Source organism: Lonchura striata, chromosome 17, assembly GCF_050655825.1.
Source record: "Lonchura striata isolate lonStrDom1 chromosome 17, ASM5065582v1, whole genome shotgun sequence".
Taxonomy (NCBI): domain Eukaryota; kingdom Metazoa; phylum Chordata; class Aves; order Passeriformes; family Estrildidae; genus Lonchura; species Lonchura striata.
The window spans coordinates 12,276,270-12,299,199 of record NC_140719.1 but is presented as its reverse complement, the minus strand read 5'-3'; the positions used below and the strand labels follow the sequence as shown (position 1 = coordinate 12,299,199).

The window sequence follows — 22,930 nt, the reverse complement described above, 5'->3', positions numbered from 1 at the left end:
CAGCCCTGCCCTCCTTCCAGCCATTTTCCAGGACCAACATCCAGCTCACAACTCCTACAGCTGAAATGAAAGCTCTCCCTTAATTCTGTTCCAAACCAAATTTCCCTATATCAAATCATCCCCAGCAGCATCCAGAGCTGCTGCTTCCTTTGGCCGGTTAATAATAAAATCAATTTTAAAGAAAGGCATGATCAAGCAGAGAGCACATGACAGGATTGTCACCAAGGGGACGGCAGCCTGGTCTGAGCTCACCGGGCTGTCAGGACACAGGAGCTCCCAGGGGAAGCATCTGCTGCTTCCATCTGTTTCACAGTCACAGCATGGTTTGGATTGGAAGGGACCTTACAGACCGTCCTGTTCCACTCCCTGCCACCAGACCAGGTTGTTCCCAGCCCCGTCCAACCTGGCCTTGAACACTTCCAGGGATGGGGTAGCCATGGCTGCTCTGGGCAGTCACTGGAACCATCTCCAGGAGGAGGTCCAGAGGATCTGATGGGTAATGTTCAGTATTCTGCTCCTTTATGGGGCAGTGTGACCATGCCCATGGATTCATGGGAGTGAACACAGGGAAGGAGAAAACCCAGCCCAGCCCTGGGATGGCACTGGCCAAGTGCCCACGGAGTGCTGGGAGCGACTCTTGCCACACCGCTGTGCTGTCAGCACTGGCTCACCTTGCCAACACCGAGCTGCTTCTGCACAGCCAAGTGCAACCTGTGCTCCCCTTCCCCGCCCTTCGTGATGGATTTGGGCCCTGCTGGAGGCGGCTCCCGGGCTGGAACTGCTGCTCATCCCTGCTGGAGCACCCCGGGACACGTCCCTGCGCCGAGGGCGCACCGGGAGCTGCCAAACACACGCCAATTACAGCCCCTCCTGTCACTCACACAGCAGCACTTCTTCATTTTTAAGGTGTGGATTTCTGCCCAGACCTGCTGCACCAGTTTAGGTTCATGAGTGTCATTATCTAATGACATCCCAAGCTGCTTTAAGGTAATTTTTTTTTTTTTGTTTTAATTGTAAATTAGTGGACAGCCAAACCTTTGAATTGTCCTGCTACTTGAGCTGTGCATTACAGTGAACCTGGGTTAGGACCTGACACCACAATCACCTGCACTGACACCTCCACATTTACCAACGTGATCTGAGCAAGCAGCATTTTGATGTCTCACACTCCAATCCTCCATCTCTCATGGAACACAATGAAAATCACTCTGAACTCCTCAGCAGTTGCTGTAAATGCTAAATAAACAGGCTGCTGGCAGGCTCCTTGCCCTGAACATGGAAGAAAATGCTAATTAATTAAACAACCCAACCGCCAAAAAACCCCAAATGAACTCTACAAATTCTCTCTCCTTTACAGAAACAAGCTCACACATTTGCAACACCATCAGTTGCCTCCAAGGTACCCACAGAGGGGCCAAGGCTTGGAGGTGCTTCCCAATCTCCCAGAGCAGTGCTGGCACCACGACAGCCAGATGGGAATTTTGGTTACGTCACGTGCAAGTTGCTGCATCCCACCAGCTGCTGCTTGCTGGAGCTGTTTTCCTTAATGAGGCTTCCCTTGTTGGGAAAGAAAAGACTTCAATTTGTCAGTCAACAACTGTCAAGATCAATCCATCCTCAGTGGCATCGGAACATCCCAGGGGATCAGCAGATCGTGTTCCACAAAGCCCTTGCAATCAAATCTCCCCAAGTGCAACTTTTCCTGAAAAATAGAGAAGTACCTTCCAGGTGTAGGAACAGCTGCTGAACCAGGATTTCCTGCACAAACTCTGTATGACCAGCTCTCACACCCCACTTTCTGAGAAACAATTCCAGCAACCTGCAGGTAACAAGGAACACTGAACAATGTGGATCCACAAACCTTTGCTGCTCCTGCAAATGATGGCTCCGAACACCTTGTAATAAATCAAAAAACTTTATTTTGAAGATATATTATAAATGTACAGCACACACAACATCAGTGTCTGGGGTTATGTGTGAGCAGGTTTAGAGCCTCAGCATTCATTCCAGCCCTGGCCGTGGGTTCCACATCTCCACACAAAACAATTCCAGGCTGAACAGGTCTGGCTTTGCCAACACCTCCCTGACTTCCAGGAATATATTTCAGAACAGCAACTGCTTAAAATGATCACAAATTAGCAGCATTCCTTGCTTTTGGCCTGGAGGATTTCTGCAGGGAGCAAATCCTGCTGGTTTTCCTGCTCAGGGAGAGGTCAGCGACCCACACGAGCGTGGCCAGAATGAATCCCGAATTCCACAGGCTCGGGGATGTCTGCCCTAGTTTAAGCTTCAGAAAAGTAATGTTACACCTTAGGAAGAGCTGTGCATGCCACACACCGGCATCAGAGCCAGATCAAAGTTATCCTATGCAGTAGCTAATTGCTGTATACACAGGTGAAATGAGAAAATGTGAAGTCAGTACCTTGCAATGTAATTTTACTGGTGCTGCCTCGTGGGAAGTGCTGGGTAGCAAATCACATTCGTGTACAGTTCATTAAGCCACGATAAAAATATGAAAATTAAAAATCTCTACAGGCCTCTGTTACCTGCTGCAACAGAGACACTTGGGTTTGTGGGGCTTTGTTTAAAATGTGATCCAATTTCTCCCTCTCCCCAGAGCACGATATAAAACTATACCCAAATTCAGTAAGAATTTAATGCATTTACATTTACTGAAGTTCACATGCTGCAAACAGGATCTGCATCGAAGATCTTCGAATCTAGGGCAAGAGGTCCTTAAAAAAACCCTTTTGCTACACTGGATGTGGGGATGGAGGCGAGAACCACCATGAGAACATTCACGTGGATGTAACACCCCGTGCGGGGAGGTGGGGATTGTCCCCCTGCCCTGCCACAGCCAGCACACATCCTTCCAAGGAGGAGCTGTCCCAGAGAGGGGGATCCAGGCAGGATCTCCAGCCCCACAGCTCCAGGACTCTCAGTCGGATGGAAATATCAGCTGGAAGCGCTGTTGTTCTGTTGGTTAATAAAAATGGTATTTATTATTAAAAGTAGAAAACCAGGATGGTACCTTTGGATGGTTCCTTTCCTTCCTTTGTGCACTGGCTATCCTGTGCACAAACCTTTGGGAAAATTGCCACTGGAGCAGAGCTCACAGTAACCTGTGCCCCTTCCACAGGCAATGTTTGCTGACAGTGTCGCTTTACATTCGTTTGGTGCGATGCTTGTTTTGGTGTGAACGCCTAAAAAAAGTAATTGTAACAGTCCTAACTAAAAAGGATTTCAATAACCACTACAGAGTTGCTTGGATATGAAAATCGATCTTTGAAATGCAAGTTTGGTTCCAGGAGAGAAGGAAAGAAAGGGGAGGAGGGGTCAAGCTTAGGGTCGGGTCTGTGACAGGAGCTGCCAAGAAGCAGCCAGGAGCTGGAGGCCTTGGAACTCGTGCAGGAGAGAACCTCACACTTCCCAGAGGAGGAATGCCCTGATGGCTGCTTTGGGAACTGTGCAAATCAATTCTGCAGCTGCATGGAGAGCACAAACGTCCTTGAAATGGTCTAAAGCCCAGCGGGGCAATCCCAGGTGACCATTCCATGGAGGGATGCAGCAATCCTAAAGGAAGACTCGGGGCCCTGCTCACCAGGAGAGGAGGAATGGCAGATTCTTTGGAATGGACCAGGGAGAGAGGTTCAGCAGGAGAGTTACACCAGCTCGGGCTCACAGGTCAGAGCAATCAAGGTCCAAGCTGTAAAGTAGCCACTGGCCTATTTTCCAAATACATCCCTTTAAATGCATCCCCCTAAAAAGAGAGTATAAATATGAAGCCCTGAGAACACACTTCCACATAGTACATTGCCATTAAAAATATCAGTGTTCTGATGACACAGTTATAAGTTAGATATATTTCAATAAATAGCTGGCTACTTGCAAGAGGCCTGCAACATCAAAAGGTACAAGATTGTCTGGCTACCGATGGGGCAAAGAGCAGGAAGTGTAAGAATCACACTATTAGTCACCCACCACCCCATCCCTTTCCTGCTCCATCTCACAGGCTTCCAAATATTCCCTTGACCATGTTAAGAGAAAATTAACTCTGACATGTCTGTGCTAGTTTGTACTTGAACACCCGAGCTGCAAGCACAGGACTCGAGCCTGTAAATCCTCACTGCTGGGAGCATTTCCTCCTCACAAAACCTGCTGGTTTTATTTAACAAAAATCTTTCCTGTGTGTTCAGGGATCTCTCACTAGCCCTCAGAGCAGATCCCCCAGTCCTGCACACAAGGACAGCACAGTTCCTCACCAGGCAAAGCCACACACATTCCTTGTGCCCCATGGCTGCACGTTCCAGCTCCAGAGTGGTGACACCTCAGCTTTTGCAGGTTTTCTAAAAATTGAGCCAATCTGTGCCTTTCCAAGCACAGTGGATTCTCAACTCCCCTCTGCATTTTCTGGGATGAAGCAGCAATCCCAGCCCTGGGGTGACGGGACACAGCCCCTGGTGTAATTCACACCCCAGCACCACTGATGTCTTGATCAATTCCTTCAGCCTCAGGGGTGTTTTTGCTGGGTTTAAATCAACTCCTGTGCCTTGCTGCAAACACCACACCTCCTAAATTCTGGTCTCCTTCAGCTTTTGGCCACTGCAAACCACATTTCTCACAAGCCAAGCAGGGCTCTGTCACAGCCATCCCAAACAACACCTCAGCTGTGGAAGTGTTGAGCTCTGGAGTAACAAAACCCAGAAATAACCACATCTTCTCAAGCCTCCCAGCACCCTAAAATGCAGAATTCCTTTATCCCTATGGTCTCCCAACTGCTGCTGCTGAACCTGGGCATTCTCACCCTTTGTCACATAGGATAACCCATTTTACTGATGCTTTTCCCCACCCTTCATAACCAGCTCAGGGGCACTGAGGGCTGCTGGCATTCCAAGGGAGGCAGCTCTGAGCACTTTTATCCCTCTGAGCTCCACAGTCCAACCATGGACTCCTGCAATCCAACCCAGCACTTCCCAAGCTGGGAATTTTACATTCTTCAAGGGCCACAACTGCACCAAAGGATCTGTTTGCTATGTCTGAACCTCTCCTTATCCATTCAGAAGCCAAAAAAACTCCCACCAAACTACAGGGTAGTTTTTTCCAACTTTGCCTTTTAAAAACACTCATTAAAAGGAGTATTAACCACAATCCTGACTGTAGAGAAGGACATTTCTCTCTAACATTAAGAGCTTCAAGTAAAAGAGTCTTCTGGTATTATTACAGGCAAAAAGCTTCAGAAGTAAGCAAAAAAAAAATTGGATTAAATAATCAAAACCTTTCATAAGACCACAATATTCAGTCACAGCTTCTCATGAGTAGCTGTGCTGAGCTCACTGGGGTGCAGGATCAGGCTCCAGGACAAGGTTATAATTTCATGTCATGGTGTCAGTCTATTCTTAGCAAGAGCCCACAAAAATGGTTTTACTGTCCAATTTGAACAGAAGAAACATCTCTATAAAGCTTGGAATTTCTACATGTAGAAGTAAATATTTCAGCAGTCATCAGCTGTAAAGTTTAATATGAAATTACAAAATTAAAAAAAAAAAAAAAGAATCCTGGGATAGCAAGACAAGATAAAATCTCAGGCTGTTTTGATTTCCCCACCCTTCATCTTAATTATGAGAAATTGGCAACTTCAGTGCCTCAGCTGCATAACAGCATAGAGCAGATGCCAAGTTCAGGCCAAAACTTGTTGTAGGGTTTCGGGTTGCATCTTGCTGAGTTTTTGTTTAAAAAAGCCCCAGCTGCACATGAATCCCTCCCACACCTCAGAGGGGACTTGCAGAGCTGCTCGGGATCTCCCTGTCTGACAGGACACCTCTGTGCTGCTCCAGCACAGGGTCTCCAGCTGCTTTTTCTGCAAGATTTGCCTCTCCTGCCTTTCCTGCAGGGCTGTGAAGCACAAGGCATGGCAGGGATGGTGACAGATGTCAATCATGTTTCACTAAGTTGAAAATAAATCCCTTTTTTTAGCAGACTGCTAAAAAAGTAAACACCTGCAGGGCCCAGTCATAAACACCAGCTGGATTCACAGTGAGTTCTGTTCTTAATAGCTCAGAATTCCTCTCTGAAATCTCAAGTCAGTCTTCTGGCAAATTAGGAAAGACCAAACCTGACATTCTTGGTATGACCATGGTAAAAATAAGTATAAAGAAAAACCCACTTCTAACTCAAAGATAGCAATTTCAAGCGTGCTTTAAATACCTTAAACAAGATAAAAACCTGTGTGGTTCTGCTGCTTTACAGACCAACAGCAACCCCCCATGCAATTCAGCTGCTTTTTTTTTTTTTGCTTTTTTTTTTTTTTTTTTTTTTTGTAAACAGAATAAAACCCCCACAAGCCCCTTGCCAAAACTGTGCACATAAAAAAGGGAAAAAAAAAAACACTGTGTGAACATATCCCTCCTTGCAATGGGATATGGCAGAGTGTGAGCTTAGGAATTGCAGCCACTTGGGAATCCAAGTTTTGATGTGGTGAATTCTGTGCTGAAAGAGGTCCTGCACCTTTATTGTACCTGCCAGAGAACCTCCAGCAAGTACAACCCCAGTGGGACTGCAACAACACTAATGCAGCAAATAAATAGGAAAAAGTAATGCTATTTATTAGAATTCCATCTCTGAATGATTCTGCTTAAATTAGAATGCCAGATAAACAAGCTTGAATAGAAATGTGCTTGCTCTCCCAAGATTTGGGCTTTTAAAAAACATTTCCTAAGAATCATTTTTTTTTTTGTAAAAAGCAGTTTTGCAATTTGATAAGAGCTATAAATTAATACTGTATGGAGATGATTGATATCCTATGCTAGTGGTCAGTGACCTTTTGTAAACACCAGCCAGAACCTAGCAAAACTGGCCAGAAAACTGTCACAGGCCTTTTGAACGAGCAGTATTTCTTTCCAACAATCAGATTCTTAAGCGTTTTCACAAAACCTTTTTCCTATTTTTTTTTTTTTAATATATATACTTTATTTTAAACCTAATACCTGAAAACATAAACAAATCCTCAAACCTCTTCCACTAACACTAAATCCACAAGGCAACTCACTCCTGTTGGCCGTAACTACGAAAGCTCTCGTGTGAGAGACCCCTCCAGCCAGGATCTCCTCCTTTCCCTCCCTCCCTCCCTTCCATCCACCCCTTCCCAGCCATCCAGGCAGCCTCCCGTGGAGGTGGAGGGGGAGTGAGGGCCAGGGGGAAGTGGCACAGTGCACTGGCAGCTCCCTCTACGTGCGATTCAGTGTCTGGAAGATTCGGGAGATCTGTAACATCACCGGCCCCGTTTCGGGATCGTTCATCCACTGAGTGCTGTTCAAGGGGTTTTCAAGCATATCCTCGAAGGCTGCCAAGAAACAGGGGTTGCAAACAGTTAGTCCTTCAATGTTTGGGAGGTTTCAACAGCAGGGCACTGAGAAACAGCCACAACTCGAAGGCAGTGCTCAGAAATGGTGGGGATACACCTTGTGCATTCACAAGGGTCCACAGCCTGGCATGATGCTACAGGCTTTGTGCTTTCCTCCCTTCTCAGCACTAAATTCACTGCAGACAGGGATTAAATAATCAGCCTGGATTACAGGCCAGCCCACAAAACCTCAAGGACATGAGGTTGAAAAGGTAAAGCCTTAACAAATGTGTCCAGGTCTCGGTCTCCAGCATCATGCCATGAAATTTATCCCTTCCTGAACGCTCTCCTGGAGCTCCAACTCCTCTGACCAAAGCTTTTTGCACATCCCAGCCTGGACTTTTTGCACCAATATCCTTTTCCTCCCTGGTACTTAAGCAAGATATTTCATGGAAACCACGGCCACCCCTTGCCTGTTCCAAGTGGTCCAAATATTTAATAATCTGTCATTACAATAAGCTTTGCTGTTTGTTTGCCTTTCTGTTGTTTTCTTGTACTGTTCCTAGTTTTGATTCTTCTACTCATGCTGAAGGAACCAGACAGGCACTGCAAGAGCTGAGCTGCCAGTCTGGCAGAGGAATGGGCCAGGCACTCATTTAAGCCCTTTGACAGCCACTGAGCTGGGCTCCTGGACATTTGGAGCCAGTCATCACAGAATGGGACAAAAAAAGCAGCTGCACAGTTACCAAAATGTCAGTGTTGTAAGAGCCTGGCCCAAGGTCAGGGTTAATTTTCCCAGGAGTGGCAGTGCACAAAGCTCAAGTGCCATTAGCGGGAGCTGGAAATGCCCGGCACCTCTGAAAGGTTCCTCATTAATACCTTGCTCAAGGTCATGCAACTTGCCTCCAGGAAAGCCCAAAATAAAATCCAGATCTCCCCTTTCAGCATTTGAACTATTTTCTTTTACACAGACTCACAAGCTTAAAACTAAAGATTTATTGATATTCTGTATGGAACTCATTAAATGCAAACCCTCATTATTAAAACCTGTGACATAAGCAATTTGCAGATGTATCATTAGGAATACATTCTCTGGTGTTCATCCAAGCTCCACGAGCTCCTATAATGGCATTTCATTTTCTATTTATATTCTGAGCTGCAGTGAGGAACCCCTGTTGGAAATGAAGAGACCATTTGTTCAGAAATCAAGAGTGGGAAGGTTCTGCTCTTGAATTATTTAAAGGCTTGCAAACTCTCCTGATTACATTTAAAGTTGTATTTTTAAAGGCTCTCTTGAATGAGCTGTGCACACAGCTTTTATTTAAAAGCATTGCTTCAAGTAAGTTTTGAAGCTAAAGATTAAATGCAAAACTTTTTATATCTACATGGCAGAGTCAGTCATTGCTCTGTGTTGTCAAAAAGAGCAATTCCTCAGGGATTTGAGGCTCTGTCCTCAGCTGGGCATGCACTGTGCCCACAGCCTTTCTGACCCTGAGCACACAGACTTTACCACAGAGCTCAAACCCAAGCAAGGGGAAGGGTGTATTCCCATTTTATCCCCATTTGATAGGCAAAACCTTAGCTCAACCTTCTTGTTTGGATATTTTTCCACAAGTTCCCTTCTGTCTCAGTGATCAGGCCTCACACCCAGGGAGCTGCACAGCTGGAGACAGCCTTGTTTTTTCTGTGAAATAATCAGAGTTCTAGACAGACATTCCTAATTTTTCCGCTCGTGGCCAAAGGGAGCACACAAAAGGTCTCCTAAATCCACAAAAGCTTTGCAGCCAGCAGCTATTCAAGTTCTGAGTTTAGCAAGTGTAATCCTGGGGAATTACAACCATTTCTGGGACAGCCCCAAGGCCTGCTCTGGGCTCAGGATGAAGCAAACAAACAGCAGAGCTCATGCAAGTGAGGAACAGGCTCCAGAGCTGCCCCTATCCCCCAGAGGGGGCTGGCATCATCATCTCTGCTTGGATTTCCTGGCAAATCCAGCTGGAACCCACACAGGACTTACCTAGTAGAGTTTTAGGGTTGGTGAGCCCTAATTGTACCACTGGGTTTTCTAAGATGGCTTGGAAGAGAGGACTGTTGGTGTCAATGCCCTTATCTAAGTCCTCTGGAGAAGGTTTTCTGTCTCCCAGCAGCCACTCACACTGAAAGAAATCAGCAGGCACATCAGATTTCATTAGAACCAAAGTGTCTCTACTCAAAAGTTTTGCTAATGTGGCATTTTAAAAATACTTTTCCCTCTCGCAATTAAAGCCTGAGCTGTACATTTCTTTTCACATGTTCATTTGTACCATCCAACCCAATATCCTCTCTCCAACAGTAGCCAGCACTGGATACTAGAGAGAGGCTTTCCTGGCTGTCAGCTGGGCCCACAAAATTTTCTTTTACATAAAGAAATTTTTTTTCCTTAATATAAGGAAAATTTCCAAGACTAATCAATCTTGGAAAAACTTCCTGTTTTCTGATTCTAGAAACTGTGGAAGTATTGCTGTCAAATGGTAATTCACACATCGCATGGCTTGAATCATTTATTCCTGTCCTAAACCAGTTATTCTTGGGAATAACCTTCTCCTTTCTCATGACAGCACAATCTCTTTGGCAGACTGAGGCGAGGGAGTTTCTCAAAAGCTTTTTGAAAACCCAGCCTCAGCCTCACAGACCCCAAGGAGCTCCTCTGAGGAGTCCAAACCCTCTGCAGTCATCCCAGTTGTGCACCAAATTTCAAGGAGGCACAGAATTTGTGCTCCTGAATCTCCAGCAGGAGCTGACTTTCTGACAGATCAAAACATGATCCAGTTGAAGGATGAGAAGCATCAGTGGGACAGACCCTTGGAGCAGGAAGGAGCAGCAAGGATGTTGTACTCACAGCTGCATTTTGCTGGTTGTTGTTCACTCTGAGTGCATCCACCACTTCCTTTTCATCAAATCCCATCTCCATCAGGGCAATGACAGCCTAGAGCAGAACCCCACAGCTTAACAAATCTTACATTTAGATCAGAAATGAGAGCAATCATATCCCTTCACCTTCTGTGCACAGGTTTATGTGAGGTAAAACCCCCTTATTATTTCCACATGCAAAGCCCTCAGTAGTTTTATTAACAAAGTTTTCAAATATTCTATATCAAAAGTGTCTTTATTATGGAAGAACTAAAAAATCTTAGGAGTGAAGGTAGTTCCTACCCTCAACACTGGAAGCTGAATGCAAGGCAAAAAGCAAATGTATACCTGGGGTAGAAAAGAGAAGGAAAATGAGGAAAAACCCCTCATTTTGGAACTCCTCTCCTGTCACAAAGCTCTTGTTCACATCTCACTGACAGATCAGCCTTGATGTGCTTTTGTGGTTCTGTTCACCCCATTTAATTTCACTTCCCAGACTACCATACTGCTGGGAAGTGTGATGTGTTCACACAAACCTACTCAGATAATGGTACCAAAATGTTTCATTGTTTGGGAATCGCACCCAGGCCATCAAACACATTTGCAGCTCTTAACCCACATGGCAGAGCAGCCAGATGTAAACCCATGGTGCCAGATGTCCCAGAGCCCCTCCTGCTGTGTTCCCAGTGGGAGAACAACACATTCCCACTGCAGGTAATGCTGTGTTCTGTAAAAAGGGCAACTTCTGTCCTTGCTGCAAGACTTCAGCCTGCTGGTGGTACTTTGCCTTGTTCCCTAAAACAATAATGTTCTTCTGTCCTTTCCACAGAATCATGGAATGGTTTGGGTTGGAAGGGACCTTAGAGATCATCCAGCCTCAATTCCCTGCCAGGAGCAGGGACAGTTTCCACTACCCCAGGGTTTCCAGATCCCCATCCAACCCTTTCTACAGCCGAAGGATCTACTCCTGTCCTGCCACCCTTCCTTCCCAGGCTGCAGTGAAAACAGCAATGCCAGGGGTCTGGAGCTCATGTCACTCCCCTCAGAGAGTTTCCAGGTGCAGAAGTAACTGTGCCTTTCAGGCAGATCCTGCTATCCCAGACAGTAAAGCATTCCTGAGGTAAAATCCCTGAGTTTAAACACCTCCACTGAAATACTGCCAAGCCAGCACAACACCCATCTACCGAGAGGGCCCATTTCATTTATGAACAAAACATTTGGATTTTATGGTGCCCATGAATTCCCTCGTAGTCCCACAAGTCCCAGAGGGGATTAGCAGCACCCACCCGTGGGTCAGGACGGAACTCTCTTTTCCTCCGGATCTTCTTGAAGATTTCCGTCAGCTCATCCTTGGCCTCCTCCCCGCCCTCCTCTGAGCTGGGACCCGCAGCTGCCTCAGCAGAGGAGGCAGCACCTTCAGCTGGGGCTTCTGCAGGAGCAGAACCTGGCAGAGGAGCATCCACAGAAGGGTCATCAGCGTGTTCTATCAACCACTCCATGGCCTGGGTGACAGACATGCTGGAAAACACACGGGAACACCGCTGAGGATGTGACAGACACGCTCCACCTGCATCCATCTACCCCATGCCAGATGCACCTGCAGCTTAATTAGGACCTGAAAACTCATAAATGAAGTTTTGGAGGAAATCTCAGAGCACTTCAATTCTCTGGGCATCCACAATTGTCTCTGAATTCAGGAAAAGGGAGGCTCCAAGTCCAGCTTGGGCCTGCAACCCAGATTTTGAAAGGTGTTTCTGAGGGAGTCACCTCTCTCTCTGCAGCATCTGCTTTGTTTCCCAAAGAAGAACTGGCTGTATGCAGCTGTGGACAGAACTGCCAACAAAGCACATTCCAAATGTGCACTGGAGCCACGTCTCAGGTGCCAGGGGCTCTGTTCCTCAGGGAGAGGGAGCAGAACACCACAGTGTGACACCATCACTTGCTGTGCAGTGTAACTGCTCCAGCTAGGGGGTCCTCAGAGCTCCCAAACACCTCTCCCCAACAGGTAGAAAGGAAAAAGCCAAGACAACAACAGTGCAAGGAATGTGTCATTCCATTTGACACACAGGAATTACTGCATATTCATGGAAGGGAAAGCCTTTGCCTATTTGGCTTTTCTGTTACAACATGAAAGCTGCAGGACAGCAGGGGAGAAAGTCTTCCTGAGATACTGGAAAAGTGAGATTGGAATATGTTGTGGACTCTTATCACCAAGATTTTTCAAGAATGGCCTAACAAACCCCTCTGAGGAGTGAGACAGTACAGCTGGCTGTTCTTGGGGCAGGAGAACTACATAACCTCCTATTTTACTGCAGCTGCTCTCTGGACTTGACAATAGTCTTTGAATTTTTTAAAGATCAGCACAAAGCATATTTCTACAGCTGAAAGGCCAGTGTGGATGGGCTAACTTTGCCCTTTCCTCTGTAAAATCTGACTTTGAAAGATGAAGAAAATGTGAGTATGATACTTGGAAAGAGTGCCAGCCTGGCAGCCCTGTGACCCACAGACCTTGCAGAGCACATCCAGCCCTGATCCCCCTTCCTGTGCCACCTGCGCTGTGCCTGAGGCAGCACTTCTTGGAGTTCAGGCTTTCTCCAGCCTCCACTGAGGTGACCCATATAAGGAGACAAAAAAGATGCAAATGTGTGGCGAGGCAGAGCTGTTTTAAGTGCCAGGCAGTGCTGCACACTCACTGGTTCAGGCGGAGGGCTTTGACAGCTCTGCTCTCAGGGAAGCCCATCTCGGTGAGCTGGCGCAGCGCGATCTCATCCACCCTGTCCTCCTCGTCCTCATCCAGCATGGCTGCACACACACAAACAAAACAGAGCTCAGATGCATTGCAGCCTCACATAAACCCCTGTGTCAATGGAAAGGCACGTGTTAAGTTCAAGCCTCGTTCTCTCTCCCATCCCTCCTTTTGTTTCTGCCCTCAGTTTGCCACCTCATCATGTAATTTGCCGCACTCAGCTCGCTCCGGCTCAGATTGATTCTTCCAGGACAAAGGCTTTGTCCAGATGTGTTCAAGATCTCAAACAAAAGGCCACTAACTGCCACATGACCACGGGATTTCCACACAATTAAACATAGGAGATTCACTGAAGATCTATTAAGCATTTCTCCAGAAATTAAGTTAGATCTGGCTGTAGCAGATCTCAAGGATGAGCATTTCCTGCCAACCCCACCATTTCTCCTCATCTCACTACATCCTTGTGAATTTTCAACTGTTCTTTACCACCCCTACTACCAATTTTTAAATGGAACTTCTCACCCATTCCAAAGGGACTTTTTATATCCATGATTTTTATCCACGAGGTGAAACTCTCACCACAAAGTTCTCAGCAGCTTTGCTGCCACATCAGTGTTTGAACTTCACTCTGAGCCTGTTCTTATGCTCCAAAAACAAATTCCCAGTGTTGAACCAACAACGCTAAAGATATGTTCATACCATTTGCCTTCTTAAACAGCTCAACTGCATCGGGGTTCAGTGCTAGCAATTTCTGTGCAACTTCTATGAGAGACACTAAAATCTTCCGGAGCTCTGTCTGGAACTGCAAGAAAGGAAACTGTCAAAGCATTTAGACAGGAAGTTACCAGCCAGCAGTGAATCTTAATCTATCTATTGTTAGTAACACAGCAGCAGCCTGGCCCTCTGTACACAAAGTTGCTTTATTAGGGCTTTCTTTTCATTGTTTAGTCTCTCAGGAGGTCTGCGACCTTCCTGTGAAGTGTTACATGGAAGTAAAAGCTCCTGGGCAGAAAGGTCCTTTTATTTCTACCACACCCCTTGGGCAGTGGTCAAGGAAGGGAAATAAACCACAGGAAACCCCTGAATTATTTAAGACTGAAGAAATAAAACCCCATAGCTTCACATTTTCCAGATTTTGAATATGCTCTGAGGCTTTTTTCCAAGCACAAGCAAAACGTTTAAATCACAATTTAGGACGGTATTTTATTACCATATGTCTAAACCTTAAGCTATTTAATACACATTACAGACATCTAAATTTCTCTTCTAGAAAAAAGAGAACTATATTAAAAAAAAAAGATTAGTACATAACTAGAAAGCAGCCTGTTGGGCTCTGGGTGTGTGTTTTCAAAGAGATGCAGTACTTACATCCCTCATGTTGTGGTGGCTCACGCTGCGGTCCACGCTGCGGGCAGGAAGGTTGGCAGTGGCTTTGAGGATGGCATCCTTGTCAGGAGCCTTCTGTTCCTGCTTCCTCTGCAGGGAAGGGAACAGGAGCAGGTTTCATAACCCATTAGCCACAGCACAGAGTTTCATATTGCTCCCCAAGACACCAGGCAGCACTCTGTCACTTGTAACGCCACGGATTAACAGCGCCAGTGTCTCCCTGCAATTACAGAGCTCAGCTGGGCCTGTTGGGCTGCCCCACCCTCAGTCCTTACACCCAAACATGCAGGGAAATTCCAGCACAAAGAGGGAGACTGATGCATCCCAGAGAACTTGGAGGCTTCTGAGTTTCTGTGATACATCAACACCACCCTGACCCTCAGGAATAACTCCAATAAAACAAAATAAAACAGTGAAGGGCAACATTCCAGCTCCAGAGGCTGCTTAGAGGGTGACAAACCACACAGAGCTAAAGGCAGAAGACAACTTGACAGCAAGCCAACATATTTCTTTGGGTTTTCTAACAAACTAAGGCACTTGCTGAACTGTATTTTAGCTATTAGACATTTGTGCAAAGATCAAATCTGTAACACTTTAACAGAGTATATCTGTGTGTCTTATTTTAAGTCAAATGTTCTCAGAATGACAGTTAAAAATGCATCATCAGCTTCCTCTAAGTTTGGAAGAAATAAGAAGCAGTTCCTGTAGAATTTAACTGGCATCATCTGCCTCCACAAGGAGAGTACATCACAGTAATCCCTCCACACTTCATCAATAAAACAATTAAAGTGTTCCAGACTCACTTTCTCCTCTGCAACCACATCTGACATCTTGGGCAGCAGCGTTGGTGCACGCTTCTTGACCAGCAGCAACACATCTGTGAGAGAGGGAAGGACACTGCCACAAGTTAGAGGGTCTGGGAGAGCAGCTCTGCAAGATATCCCTCAAATTCAACTGCTCCTGGAGATGAATTTTGTATTAGTTCCATTTATTTAGCTTCCTATGTTAGAGCAGAGAGAAGATCTTAAAAACGTTTGGAATTTGCCAGATGAAACCCAAGCTCCTCCTTCCAGACTGATAAAATTCAAACCCAGACAATCTCACCTCTGTCCTGAATGTTCTCCTCCAGCACTGTTTTTGTGTCTGTCAGCACCTTCTCAGAAGTAGCATGGATCAGCTTATGATGTGTCACAGTTTTGGGATCCTCCAAGCTCCCAGGAAGGCACTGCAGGAGACAATAAATAAATACTGCACATCAGAGGACAAAAATGAGGCTCCTCGGGAACCATCTGGCACTCAGGATTCTCCACATACAAACTCTGCATCATTTCCTGGCTTCTCAAGAGCCTGAGCCAGAGGTCAGTGCACATGAAGCATTTTATTAAAGAAAATGAGGTTTGATTTGTGCCTGTGTCGGTGGATTTGTGCTTTCTCGGGACATCTCTCTCACACTAAACTCTGAAGTGCTGGAGATTTGGAGCAAAGCAAGGATGCTCCAGGACCCACTGCTACATTAATTCTGATCACTGAGGTCCCTCAGAAACTGGTTTCACAAAATAAAAATGCAGATCTACCAAGAGCAGCAGTGTTTTACAGGAGGGAAGGCTGGAATGATTCATGTCCTCATTTGGAGTGTCCAAACAGGACAGACTCCCTGCTTCACCTCATAATTATTATTTACTCTCTGAGTAAACAGGGCACTGCCAGCAGTGGTTTTGGTTTCTCTGACCTTAAACTGGGCAGTTTCTGCACCTTGTTTCAAGCTGAAATCAAGAGATTTTGCTGCTATAGCCCTAACCTGGGTTCCTGCTGAAAGGGCTGAACTAAATTTCCATTCACAGCTCTTCCTCCCAACCATAAATAATCAGAATACAATGGATTTTTTTGTGTGTTCATTCCCTTACTGCAATTCTAAATTGCATGTCAATTAATTCACCAGGAAATCAGTTCAAATCCTAAAAAAAGAGTGCTCACACAGGCCTTGAGCTGACTCCTCCTCACACCAGAGTGGCTCCAGATGCACGCTGAAAGACTTCAGGAACATTATTCCATCAATGGATCTAAAGGCTTCCGATTTGTTTGAGTGCAAAAAAAGAAAGCAAAGTGCTTGCAATTCCAGAAAGGCAAAGATTAGAAATAACAACCTGAAATTGCTGCTGCTGTTCTCACCACAAAACAGGACACTTCATACTGACCTTGCCTGCTGTGTCCACAGCAAACTGCTTTTAATGACACTTCTAAATATTTCCACCAAGCCACTTCCACCATGTCTGCAGAAGAGAGTGTGCACCTTTTGTGCACCCAGAAATCCCACTGAAAATCCTAATTTCGGTGGAGCATTTAGTGCTGTTCTTCACCAGCCTCCTGCAAAGGAGCATTTTAACTCCATCACCACCTTTCCTGCTGCCTGCAACTGATGGAAAACTCAGCTCCCTGCTGTTTGTCCAACAAAACACTCTTGCTCCCAATACAGATTCTCACCTGAACTTTGGTTCTGATGCCTCAGTGAGACTGAGGTGAGAATATCTGAGTCCTGCTTTGTCTGACAGGAGCTTCTCAGGGAGCCTCCAGCCCATGAAGTGCTGAACCCAGGCCAAAGAACACATCAGCAGCTGGGAGCACCTCCTGGAATGGATCTGATAAGGTGTCCAAAATGCCTGGGGACATCAGTGGAACATCTCTGCAAAGCAGCTCAGAATATTCCTGGGACAGATCCTGAGCTAGGAGGAGCTGAAAAGGGCAGCTGGGAGGTGTTTTTGGGGTGGGCACACAGACCTACTTCCATTTCCCCCACCACATATAAAAAAGTATGTAGGACAATCACATAATAGATGTGGGCAGTAATTAATCATAAAACTAATCAGGTAAGAGTTTAAGCAAAAAAATAAAGTTCTGTGGCCACCAAATCTTATTTCCAGTTCTTCCAACCATTTTGATAACAACTGCAGAGAATAACAGGGCAGATATGGGCACTAGAGACACCAAAGAGGCTGCTGAGTGAAACAGTTATCAGTGACACTTAAGTTAAGATGGCTTATATTCACATTTTAAATGCCCTGGAAATAGAAAAAAACACCTGACCAGCAGTGCCTTTACTCATTCTCACCTTTGCTTTTTAGTTTTGGAGTTCCCAGCAGGCTTGCTCTGCCTGGCAGGGGACAAATATTTATCACAGGTGCCCAAGCAACTGCTGAAATCCTAAGCCCTGGTGATGCCAAACACCTCTTGCAAAGCTTGGAATCCTGGTAAAACCACAAAGCTTTGTTTGTTTTAAAATACAAAAAAAAAAAAGGCTTCTTTTTTTTCTTGCTTTTAATAACAGAAACATTTGAAAGTAGCCCTGACACTCCCTCCTATTAAACTTGGGTGGTTGAAACCATCTGTTTAAACAAATGGGGATAAAACCAGTGGGAGAGGTTTGTTTCTTTGCCTAACTAAAGAGCCCAAAACATCAAATTTGGGGGAGATAAAGACATCCAGAGTGGCACTTCAGAGATCAGCCAGCATTTGAAGGTTATGGAGGGAAAAGTGGCCACTTCCCCAGCTGCAATCTGTTACAAACATCTCCCTCTGCTTCCTGAAAGATTTCAAATTTCAGAGACATTCAGGAACAGACTCATCAGTCTCTTGGAAGAGGTGGCTGCAGAAATGATCTCAAGGTGTTATCAAGATTCAGTCCATGAGCAGGAGCTGTGATTTCTCCAGATCTGTTTTCCCCCTCATAAAACCATTTATTATCCATTATGGTTATGGGAATCCACTCCAGGATGGATTTTTGCACAAAGCAGCAGAGATTGAAATCAAATATCACCCTGAGTTATCAAATTGTGCCTAAACCTGCTCTCTGGCAGTGTGAAGCCATTCCCCCTCGTCCTGTAGAACTCCATCCCTCTCTCCCTGTACTGGAAGGGATCCTGGGCACCTTTATTTCACCCAGGAAATAAAAATTTAACCCTTCAAACGGGAGTTAAGCGGTTAGAAAATACAGGATTTTCTCCTATTGCACAGGTTTTATGTAAAAAGAAATCTTTGTAGGACTTTGAAGGCAAACCCCCCCCCACCATTAAATGTGATTTAGTGAACTGTGCTCCCAGAGGGACGGGCTGAGGCTCCAGCTCTTGCCAGCCCCAAGAAGAAATGCAGCAGGTCAGGAGTGCAGCTGCCAGCCCAGGCTCCTGGCCACGGGTCACCGTGTCACACACTGCTGCTGTCAGTCAGGCCAGCACTCCCACAGTGTGTGGGGCTCTGGGGACAGCAGCCTGGCACTGCCTGTGCCCCTGGGCACAATCTCCTGCCACACGGTGACACTTTGGCCACCTCCACCAAAATCTCCCTGTTTAAAGCACGGGGAGAGCGTTAGGAGGCATTTGATCTCCCCCAGAAACGCCTCAGTGCCAGCACAGGGGGAGGCTGCACTCGGATTTTAACAGAGCAGGCAATTTGTGCTCTTCAGTTCTCAGTTTCTTCTTCCTTTGCTCAGCCACAGAAAAACCAGGCTGGAGTTCAACTCACACAGCACAGACTGCTCCGACACCCCAAAACACACCCCAAACTCTGGAACAAAACATCCCCAAGCGATCCCTGCCCAAACCCCCCTCTGCCAACACACACAGCTCTCCAGAAGGCGGATTTATTTTATTCCCACACGGAGCAGTTCCAGGCAATCCTTGGGGAAAAGCAGACACGGCGCACAAAGCCACCTGCCCACCTGAGCTGATTTTTTACCCCATCCTCTTTTAAAAACCATTTACAGGGCGTTGAAAAAAAAAAAAAAAAGCCAGCTTTCCTCGGGGGACAATTCTCCTTTTGCCGGGACTGTTTCCCCGTCGTTCCCTGCTGGTTCCCAGCCCCCAGAGCAACCCCGGCGCCTCCGCCCGGCCCCGCTCCCGCTCCTTACGTGCTTCAGGCACCGCTCCTTCAGCTTCTCCACCGTGGTGTCCTCGGCCACCTCCTCCAGCCACTCGGCGCCCTCCATGGTGCACACATGGAGCCTCAGCACCTTCCCCGCAAAGATCTTCTCCTCCTGCACGAACATCGCTCCCGGTCCCGCTCCCGGCGCTTCGCCGCCGCCGCCTCAGCAGGCCCCGGGCAGCGCCGCGCGCTCCCGCCCGCCCATGCAGGTGACCCCGGGCGGCCCGGGGAGCGGCGGCCCGGCCCGGGGAGCGGCGGTGGCTGTGCCCGGCCCGGCCCGGCCCTGCCCGGTGGCACCGCCGCTGTCACCGCCCGGGCCCCGCCGTCCCTCCGGGGACACGGCCGCGGCCGGAAACGGAAACGCTGCGCAGCGCGGCGGCATGCTGGGAGGTGTAGTTCTACCGGGGTGGGCTTCTCCGGAAGTGAAGGAGTAAAACCGCCGCCTCCTCCCCTTCGCGCCCCTGAGGCTTTCAATCTTTAATAAATCTTTAATAAACCTTCAATAAACGATTAACGGCACTGAGTGACGTTTAATGACGTTTAAGTCCTTTTATCAACGGCACCTCCGCGCCGCAGTTATGACGGAGTTGCCCGGATGCATTGTGGGATCGCGGCGTCTCCCCCCATGTCCCGGTGCATGCCGGGAGTTGTAGTTCCGCACCGTGAGGCTCGGGGGTCCCCGCGGCGGCCCGGGCAGGGCGGAGGGGTCGCGGAGCCCCCGGGACAGCAGGAGGCACCGGGGCGGTGCTGCCGTGCCCAGCGGGGCCGGGCGGAGGGGTCGCGGAGCCCCCGGGACGGCGGGAGGCACCGGGCCGTGCTGCCGTGCCCAGCGGGGCCGGGCGGAGCGGCCGCGGGCAGCGGCAGTTCCCCGGCGGGCCGGTAGAGGGAGCCCGCGGGCCGCCGCTCCCCGCTGCCCTCGGTCCTTTTGATATCGTATTATTAAAGCTTTAATATCAAAGTTAACTTTGATATTGTGAAAAATACATGGCTTATGATTGGATTTTCGAAAATATTACAATAAAAATACATGCGCAATGTTAGATAGTTATACTATGTTAATTCTCTTAAGTAGCGTGTTAAATATAGTTTTAAGTTCCAACATAATGTTAAAATAGAGACTATATATGTAAAGAAAGTTGGTTTTGGCTTTTTTTGGGGTTTTTTTGTTTGTTTGTTTGTTTGTTTTTTTAAGAATAAAATACTCACTTCAAAGAACACCTTAATCTTCCGGGAAAAAAAAATTATAATTTTCTTATCAGAAGAAGCTATTTCTTCAAACCTTACTCAAACTCAAAAACACCTTAAAAATTAAAAGAAACAGTTAACAAACAACAAACAAAATTCTTATTTTAAGTAAAATATATACATAACCATAAAAGATATAGAAATATACAACACAATATTACTTTTAAAGTTATTCCTTTGTTCACAAAGTATATTTTCCATAACTTAGTATCCTAAAACATTCAAACATCCATAATGCTTTACTTTTTATTGTCTTATAATATTGTGCAAAATATATATTTTATGATTGGCTTTTCACAAGTATTACAATAAATAGTATATGTGTAATGTTAGAAAGTTATACTATGTTAATTCTCTTAAGTAGCGTGTTAAATATAGTTTTAAGTTCCAAAATAATGTTAAAATAGAGACTATATATGTAAAGAAAGTTTTTTTTAAAAGAATAAAATACTCGCTTCAAAGAACACCTACATCTTCCAAAAAATTTTATAATTTTCTTATCAGAAGAAGCTAATTTCTTCAAACCTTACTCAAAAACACCTTAAAAATGAAAAGACACAGCATACAACAAAGTTCTTATTTTAAATAAAACGTATACATACCCATAAAAGATATACAACAAATATTACTTTTAAAGTTATTCCTTTGGAATTTTGGGGGTTTTTGGAATGGGGTTCAAAGGACAAGATGGATTTGGGCATGTCCTGACCTTCTTCTCCTTCTCCTTGCCCTCCATGTCTTGCTGTGCTGGTGACACTTTTCTGTTGGTTTAAGGTACAGACACACTGTCCAATATAAATTATAGATATTGGCACATTATTGTAAATATAGTTCAGGTAGTTTTTTCTATAAAATATAAACACAGCTCTGAGGGCAGACAGGATGGCATGGCCGAGCTGCTGGACAGAGCTCAGCAGGGCAGAGAAAGAAGGAAAAATAAATAACCTTGAGGAGCTGATCCTACACATTCAGACTCCTTCTCTGGCTGGGAAATGAGGACTCTGACACTGCTGGGGTCACCCCAACACCCAGACCCCGAGACTGGGTGACCCCAAGTCCTTGGGATGGGCTGAGCACGAGCTGCCCGACGCCAAATCCACCCTGAACGTTTCTTTTCCACTGATTCCTGGTGGATTTGCTGCTTCCAAACTTTCCCTGCCCCATGGTGGGAGCTGAGGTCTGGGGGTGGCTCAGGAGGTGCCACTCAGAGCTGCTGGAATTGGGGACAAGCAGGGCAAGGCTTTGCTGGGAGTTCTTTTAAAGCACCAGGGAGCAGGGAGAGATTCCCAGCAGGACAAATCCAGAGGTGGGGAGCTCCTGGAGTGCTCAGAACCTTCCACAGCCATAAAGGGGCTCTCTGCTGCAAAGGAGAAGCAATATCTGGGGATGAATCTGGAGCAAAGGCAGGGAAAATAAAAAGAGATTTCTGCTCTCTGGCCATCTCTTGCATTGAAGCAGCTCTTGCCTAACAAAAGTGGAATACTTTATTTCCGTGCTTTGAATGCAGCTCCAGTGTGCTTGATAAAATGAACCCATAAAATTGCAAATATGAGGCAATTTGACTACTGATGGCTAATGCATCATAAGGGCCCAGGGAATGGAAGCATTTAAAAACACCCCATCGAAACACTGGGCACTGCCTCCTTGCCTTGCTCCACAGCAGAATAAATAAACAATATGTGTCTGCTATGCTGGTACTGTCCAAAGCCAAAGGAATGAGAGCACAGTGTGTTACTCGCTTTTTATGGCTGATCCATTATGGCCAGAGACCAACGTGGGGATGAGAAAAGGGGGATCAGCAGCTCTTTCCCTTTGAGGAAAGGGAATTATTATTATTTCACATCCCCAGGGGAATTATTTCCCGTGGCTGCATCCAGGATCCTTCCCTGTTCCCCAGCATTGGCCTGGCTCTGCTCCAGTTTTGGGGGGACAGAGCCCACAGCCCTCAAACACCTCAAACACCTCAAACACCCTCTGTGGTGCAGGGGAATAGTGGGAGAGCAGCTCAATATTCCTGCAGGAAACAAAAATACCAGGGAGCTGACCAGGAACACAAAAAGAGGCTTTTCACAGGGGTGGAGAGCCAGGACAAGGGGGAATGGCTTCAGACTGACAGGGAGCAGGTTAGATGGGATCTGAGGGAGGAATCCTTCTCTGTGAGCATGGGGAGGCCCTGGCACAGGTTGCCAAATCCCTGGAAGTGTCCAAGGTCAGGTTGGACAGGGTTTGGAAAACCCTCTGGGACAGTGGGAGGTGTCCCTGCCATGGCAGGGCGTGGAATGGGATGAGTTTTAGGGTCCCTCCCTGTGGGAACCCAGAGCTTCCCTCTGGCTGCCCTGGGACCCTGGCAGGGGTCAGGAACCCCCTGGACAGAGCCCCCAGAGACACTGGCTGTGATCTCTGGCCATGGAAAAGAG

General features: G+C 46.6%; 1 protein-coding gene across 2 annotated transcripts; it reads right to left on the bottom strand.

The window, feature by feature from the left end:
• Positions 1-1,896: 1,896 nt before the first annotated feature.
• On the bottom strand, positions 1,897-19,581 carry UBAC1 (UBA domain containing 1). 2 transcript variants are annotated; one of them, XM_021543617.3, is made up of 10 exons: positions 19,255-19,581; positions 15,462-15,582; positions 15,161-15,234; positions 14,340-14,447; positions 13,671-13,788; positions 12,919-13,027; positions 11,512-11,743; positions 10,215-10,301; positions 9,354-9,492; positions 1,897-7,339 (listed from the first exon to the last, which is right to left on the bottom strand). In XM_021543617.3, the coding sequence occupies exons 1-10, from the start codon at positions 19,390-19,392 to the stop codon at positions 7,224-7,226; spliced, it is 1,242 nt and encodes a 413-aa protein (XP_021399292.1). In that variant the 5' UTR covers positions 19,393-19,581; the 3' UTR covers positions 1,897-7,223. The 2 variants fall into 2 exon arrangements, with proteins under 2 accessions (XP_021399292.1, XP_021399293.1); XM_021543618.4 differs by having other exon boundaries at positions 13,671-13,773; positions 19,255-19,578.
• Between the last annotated feature and the right edge of the window lie 3,349 nt (positions 19,582-22,930).